Raw genomic sequence first — 7,030 nt, 5'->3', positions numbered from 1 at the left:
GGTGACTGGTGCGGCGGGAGAAGCAAAGGCACAGTCCCGATAGCCTGGTTATCAAGGGGATTCATTAGTAGAGAGGCTCGCCACGCTGTGAAACAGTTTTCCACGGAAAATTACGGAGATCCCATCCTTGGGAGACGTGTCCGCCCAAGCGGCGTGTCCTGTCAGCGCCTGGGCAGAGCTTCCCCGGGCGAGCAGAGCCGGCGGCCGAGCACCTTCTGGGCTGCCAGCGCTGCCCTTCACCCCCCGCGACCTCGGGCGGCCGCTCCCCCCCCGCCCTTGAACTCCCCATCCCTCGGCTCAGCCCTCAGGGGGCGGCGGCGGATCCCGGGTCACGCCGGGACAGGCCCGTCCAGCGGCTCGCCAAGCGCCGAGAAGCGCACTCTGGAGTTCTGTGGGCGCTCGGACCCCGCCACAGAGCCAGAGACAGAGCTGGTGCCGGTGCCGGTGCCGCTCCCGGGGGACCCGAGGCCGCCGCCGCCTCCCGGGGCCGGGCCGGGCCCATAGAGCGCGCGGCGCCGGGATAGAACGGCCGCGCCGGGGCCGCAGCGCCCCCCGGCGGCCGCTCGCGGGGGCGGCGCGGAGCGGGCAGAGAAAGGGAGCGGGGACAGTAATGGCGGCCAGTTAGAGCCGGGCTGAGCCCGAGAGGCGGCGGCGACAGCGGCGGGAGGAGCCGGCGCGGCTCCGGCTGCGCCTCTGCCCGGCGGAGCGGCTTCCCCGGAGGGCTTTTCTTCCTTCCTCCCTCCTCCCCCCTTTCCCCCTCTCCCTCCCCTTCCCCTCCCTACCCGAGCCCCCGCCTGTCCGCCCTCCCTCCCTCCTCCCTCCGCGCCGCCGGCGGCGGCGGCGGCGGCGCCCCCCGTGTCCCCCCTCGCCGGGGCCATGGTGAACACCAGGAAGAGCTCCCTGCGCCCCCTGGGCAAAGCGGCGGCCGCGGCGGCCGGGGCCGGCAGCCATTTCATCTCGTCCCGCACCCGCTCTTCCAAGAGGGGCACCAAGGCAGATGCGGCCGGGCTGGAGGAGGCGGCGGCAGCGCGGGTGAGCACCGGGGGGCTCACGGGCAGCGACGGCGGCGGGAGGGCAGCGGCGAGGCCGGGGAGTCGCTGGAGACAGCGCTGCTGGTGCCGGGGGGGCCGCGGGCAGCAGGGTCGGCGGGGGGCGGGTGCCCAGACGGGCTGTCGGGGGGACGGCGGGAGCCCGCGGTGAGGAGGCACCGCGGAGCCGGCGGGGACGCGGGGGCGGCTGCGGAGGAGCCGCAGTCCCTGCGGGGTCAGCGGCGGGGCGGCGGGGGCCGCTGACAGGGGCGGGGGGCGGCGGGGACACGGTCGGCGGAGCTGCCGCGGTGCTGGTGCCGGGCCGGTGCCCAGCGGGCGGGGGGTCCGGGGGGTCCGGCGGGGTCCGGCGGCGCGGGGCTCCCCCTGCGGCCGCGCCCGGCGCTGCCGCCGCCAGACAAAAGTTGGGAGCTGCGCCCGCAGCAACTTCGCAATAATCCTCGGCCCGGGTTTGTGTGCTGGTGGTTTTTTTTTTTTCTTTTTTTTTTTTTTTTTTTTTGTGTGTGTGTGTGTGTGTGTGTTTTTTTTTTTTTTTTCCCCCTTTCCCTGAATGACCTCGATTCGGCCGGCGGCTGCGCCGGGAGCAAGCCGGTGTTTGGGAAAGCCCCCCCCCCACGCCCGCCCCGTTTTTGTGGCAAGGAGAGTGAGATTTTGCCATCAAGTTTAAGTTGAGTGCTTTCCCAGCAGAATTTACTGTGGTAGCTTTGGTTGGACGGGCTGAATGGCAAGTGGAATTCTACAGCTGGATTTGGAGAATTTAATATTTGGTGAATTCTAAGTGGAAGAAAGAATTCGTGAGACTCTCTTCTTCCTTGTCTCTAGTCGGCTTTGTTGACTAGAACTGCGGTTTTGTTTTTTTGTTTTTTTTTAATTGGCACAGAATCAATTAGGTTGGGAAAGACCTCAATGATAATTGAGTCCAACCTTTGACCGAACACCACCTTGCCAGCTGGACCATGGCTCTAAATGCCACGTTCAGTCCTTAAACACCTCCAGGATCGTGACTCTACCACCTCCCTGGGCAGCCCGTTCCTAACCCTTTCTGTGAAGAAATTCCTCTTATAAGAGGAATTATAGGCAGGACTTTACTTGATGAAACTTCACGTGTTGCTTTGAAGGTTTAAACTAGTAGTTATAGCTGCGTGCTCTGCATGTATATTAGAAAAACAATGTAAATATGGAAGTGAAAATTGAGGGTCAGAAGGACAGTCCTGCATCAACTGACCACATCCCAGCCCTGCTAAGGAGGAAGTTAATCAGACAAGCAGAAAAACAGCAATAATAGCTGGAGGCAGATCAGAAGGATGACACCTGGAATTCTCACAAAACCTTTTGCTCCATTCTTTTAGTCTTAAAATACTAAAACCACCTCAAATTACTGTCTGGATACTCCATACCTTCTGTGCTTCTCTTTCAGTTCTTTCATGCTTCACAGTTCTTCCCTTCCCCCATCTTACTTCTCCCTGTTCCCTATTTCTTCCTTGTTTAATTTCAGTAGACTCCTGGGGATGCAGCACCATAGCTGTAAAAAGCTGTTCTGCTTGTTCTAGTGTGCACTTTCTGTTTATTCATATCGTGGGTCTTGTGGTTTGTGAAGCAAAGTTTGGTGTAACCCTTACTGGCTTACTTTGCAGGGAGTTTGCTGCTGCTAAAAAAAGTAGCTTGGGCTTCTTTCCAAGTATTTTTAATCTGTGAATAGTATTTTTATACTACGAATCATTAAAATGTTTAAATTGTTATTTTCATGGTGTAAGGCAAGGAGATGGTGCAAAATAGCGCCAAATGTTGTAAATACTTCCCAGGATATTGCCCATGCTTCTAAAAGAGCATTTCTTCTAAAGTTAAATGTAAATTTTGGTATATGGGAATAGACTTGTTTCACTGCACAACAAATCTCATGTGTTTGAGGTAGAATTTTTTCTTTTCTTTAAGATGTAATTGCCAAGTATGAGCAGAAGTTATCCAAGAAGAGTGTTTTGTAAAATATGTATCTCTCACTGTATTTTAAAGTTGTCTTTGTACAACTCTTTTTATTCTTCAGATGGAAGTACTGTCAGCAATGCAACGTCTTTCTGAGCTTCTGAATCTTCTTGAAGTAGTGCCAGAGAAGGATCTCAGTGATTAGGACATGAATAACTGTAGCAGTAGGGAGACAAAGCCTTTGCTTTTGGAAGCAACTGTCGGGAGGCAGATAGTGAGGCTGTGTTCTGTGCAGAAGGCGTGCTGGGATCGTCTTCATGCAGTTGTATGTAATTTTTTTTTTGCAGTTGACTGGGACAGTGTGTCCTTTTAAAATCTTTTGGGTGTAATGTCAGGAGGCCCAGCCTTACTACCAGCAGTTAAGTGGGTTAATGGGCAGCTCGAGTTTGGAGCTTTGGCAGGAATGGGATGCTTCTTATTTGCACTGTTTGACTTAATTTCCTTCCATGGAGGTTCTGACTTGGACACCCAGAGAAATGCTCTTTGGTGGCAATGCTTGTGGCCCACCTTTCAGAATGTATTTTGAAAGATCATCTGTCTCTTGCTTATTAGCAACAAAAACTGAGTTAGTAACCTAATGACATCCTGTGTGATGCTGAGTAGACCAGATGAGGGGTTAGGAGTTGCCTTCCACCTCTTTTGTTCTATTTCAATTTTTGTCTCCTTTTTTCCTCTTGGCTACTTCTTGTATACATAGGGTTGTGGCTTTTTTTTTTTTTTTTTTTTTGGTTGTTGTTGTTTTGTTTTTTTTGTTTGTTTGTTTGTTTGTTTCCCCCCCATACATATACAAGGATAGGCTTGAATCTCTCCTTTCTCAAGATCTTGAGTTAAGTTTCTAGTCTTCTGCTTCAGTATTATGCTGAATTACGTATGAGTAGTGTGTGGTTTTGTTTGTTCTGAGTTTGGAAGCAACACACATTCTGTGGAAATGGGCTGTAATAGTCTAAATGCCTTTATCATGTTCAGTGTATTCCCTCTGTAGTACTTGCTCAGCCCAGAGAAAGCAATGACGTCAGGCTTTGAAAAGTAAACTGGTTTGAATTATTGATTGGCGACCACGCAGTCAGCGATGAAGATGAATACATGTGCGTCTGTCTCCTGACCAGAAGCCAGATTAAAATGAACAAAATCCCTCACTAAATGGATCAAGGAGCCAAGAAGTTTATTGTCTGAGATGATGTCATAGCAGAGTGCATAGAGAGGGTATAGAGGGGAAAAACTGGCCTTTGTTTTCTTCCTGCATCTAGGACTGATTTACACACTGTTTAGTAGAAATTGAAGTTATGCTTACATAAATTTATGTTCGATCTTTATACAAATTATATGTAATTTTTTCTTTCTAGCCTTAAAACTTGGAAAATGTTCTGGCTTTATATTAAAGCATTCTGACAAGAAAAGTGCATCAAAATCATCTAAAGTTTTCAGAAACAGAATTGTAACACAAGGCTTGTAAATCCAGTGGAATTCATTCACACTGTGAAAAAATTGAGGATAGTGTGACCATAAGTGGTTAAATTTGTGATTTATATCTACTAATGTCTGATGTTTTCAGATACTGAGTTGTGATTGCTGGTAACATTTGCTTGGCAATTGAAATGATTTTTCTCAGTCATCTCAAAACACAAATCAAAAATGTTGATCAAGAAAACTTATGAATTTATTGTGAAATAAACACTCTTAAATTATGTCAGCGTACTAGTTAGACATTTTAGAAATGTATACAAGATTAGCTTAATTTAATTAGCCAAGAAAGCATTAGCAGTGCCTTAAGAGCTACTTGAGGGCACGGTGATAATTGTAACACATGATCCTCGCTAAAAGTAGTGCTGCCAACGTCGTTCAACTTGCTCAGTGGCACCGTAGAGCTCTCCATTGTGCTTAATTGCTAATGGGAGCAAACAGGGGCTGGAGGATTGACATCGGGTGCTGCAGTGTGGGAAGGTAGAAAGCTAAGCAGCATATTTGTGCTCTGTGATGCTAGTACATCTCAGTGTCTCCTATTGTAATTCCTCAGTCTGTAGCAATAGAAGTGTTTTCTGATTTCTGGGTGGTAATGTGGTTTTTGTAGCATAAACTCATTGCTGTGTTTTATTCCTTGAAAGGCCTTTAATGGTCAGCTGTTGAAAACATAGAAAAATAACTTAAAGAAATTATTATAATTTCTCTTAAAATACAAGTTTCAAATATAACCCATAGAGCTTTCTAAAAATTAAATTTTCCTTTACGAGACAACCTGATTCAGATTAGCATGTTGTCTTTGTTGTCTATGCAAAATGTCTGGTAGTGTTCTGGATGCTCTGCTGTTTCGAATAAAACTGTAAAAAAGTTAGATTTTCCTCCTTTGCTGGATAAATGACACTTGCTGGCCACCTGCATGTAAAGCTCTTACAGGGAAAAAAGCTCCTCTCCAATATCTATGTTTTAAAGAACGGAACTGCCTTCCTGTTTGAGTTTACAGTAGCATCAGTAAAGGTGCTGAGGTTAATGCTTTTACAGTTCTTTGAAATACATCCTGAAATAAGAGAGTCTTGTGAAGTTATTCCAAACAATTTAATTTAAAGGAAGAGTCCCAGGAAAGCTCATATTTTTGGTGTGTAATAAAATGTCGGGTTCTTTCTGGTTTAGTGGTCTGCTGCTCTTTTGGGACTTAGCAGGGGAAAATCAGTGATCTAAAACGAATTGTGCAGGCTGTTCCTTGGTAGCGTAGTGTTAATACAGCTGTGAGCAGTGGGAAATGGAGCAATTGTTGGAAGCAATCTGTGTTCAGGATTCTATCAAAATACCATACAGTTGGCATTTGTAATCCTTTCATGTTTCTAGAGGGGTGTCCTGAGCTTGAATTCTTCCTGTGTATCCTGCCAAATCAGTCTGGGCCCCCGTCATAAGTCAGGACACCTGTGAAGTGTCCATGGCTTGTTCTGGGAGGCAGGGGTGCATCCTGTAGGAAGCTGGCTATCCTTGGTGTCACGCTGTTCCAAGGCCTTCAAAGGAAGCAATATAAAGACTAATCCAGTGAGTAGATGAGAACTCCAAAGAATACTCAGGAAATGGTGTTGATGTTTGGTGTGCTGCATTGCTTCCTCTGAATATTGGGCTTGTCCCCAAGTAATATTAAAAACTGCTTCTCCAACTACTCTGTCTCAATCTGAACTTCAAGCAGAAGGCTTGACCCATGGCCGTGAGACAGCCCATGACAATTTTGCAGGAGTGGCATACAGCTTGGGGTTATGCAAGATAATTAGCTCAGGTAATTACATTCTGATCAGCTGCATCCCCCTGCAGTTTCAGTTGGATGTGGTACGATTTTGCACATCCTGTCCTAAATTGTTGAGTGTTTGCTATGCTGTGGAAAAGTTTTAATTCCAATCTAATGATGCTTTAAATGATTTCTATGTAAAACTTCATAAAAACCTTCTCAAACTAAAGCTTGCATCAAGTAGGCATCAATGAGTTGAAGCTTTCACTGTTCTTATTTTGCAGCTGTGACCCTTTTAAAGGTTGCTGATCGTTTATTAGATGTTTTAGCTCTAATGGATTACTTTGTGTGTGGGTAATACTGCTCATGAACCCATTTATTGCAAAGGGAGCTGACAATATGTTTTTAGCCTCTTTTTGTGTACACTTCATGCTTTGCTGCTTTTTCTAAACAATTTTTCAGTCTGACTTCACTCTTGAAATATTGTCTTTATTACCTTTGATGGGATTTTCATGGTTTATTTTAACCATTAATTCTGCTTTAAATTGTTCAAGTGTTGTTTTGCATTTATACTTGCTTGGACTCTCTTCCTGAATAAATCTAGTTTCTTTTTGCTTGGTAGCTATTTAAACAGGCAACTTTTCAACCAGTTGTAAGATTAATGTGTAATCTTCTGTAAGCCTTTTGATTTTACACTGCTGAGTATGTCTATGCTATAATAGCTTCAACTCCAGCTGAACTAGGTATGGAGGCAGTTTTAGTTCTATCAGAAATACAGAATTTAAAAGCTTCTCCAAGTTCCCTAATT

General features: G+C 46.9%; 1 protein-coding gene across 2 annotated transcripts in view; it reads left to right on the top strand.

The window, feature by feature from the left end:
- Positions 1-467: 467 nt before the first annotated feature.
- ATAD2B (ATPase family AAA domain containing 2B) overlaps positions 468-7,030 on the top strand; it is a 75,384-nt gene continuing 68,821 nt past the window's right edge. The window contains exon 1 of one of the 2 annotated variants that reach the window (XM_051810025.1): positions 468-1,032. In XM_051810025.1, the coding sequence (XP_051665985.1) occupies positions 877-1,032 (156 nt within the window). In that variant the 5' untranslated portion in view covers positions 468-876. The remainder of the gene's footprint in view (positions 1,033-7,030) is intronic. The other variant, XM_051810018.1, reaches the window with a different exon arrangement.

The sequence above is a fragment of the Manacus candei genome, unplaced genomic scaffold, assembly GCF_025592945.1.
Source record: "Manacus candei isolate 608988 ecotype Guabito, Panama unplaced genomic scaffold, ASM2559294v1 h1tg000007l, whole genome shotgun sequence".
Lineage (NCBI taxonomy): Eukaryota > Metazoa > Chordata > Aves > Passeriformes > Pipridae > Manacus > Manacus candei.
This window is presented reverse-complemented; position numbering and strand designations above follow the sequence as displayed.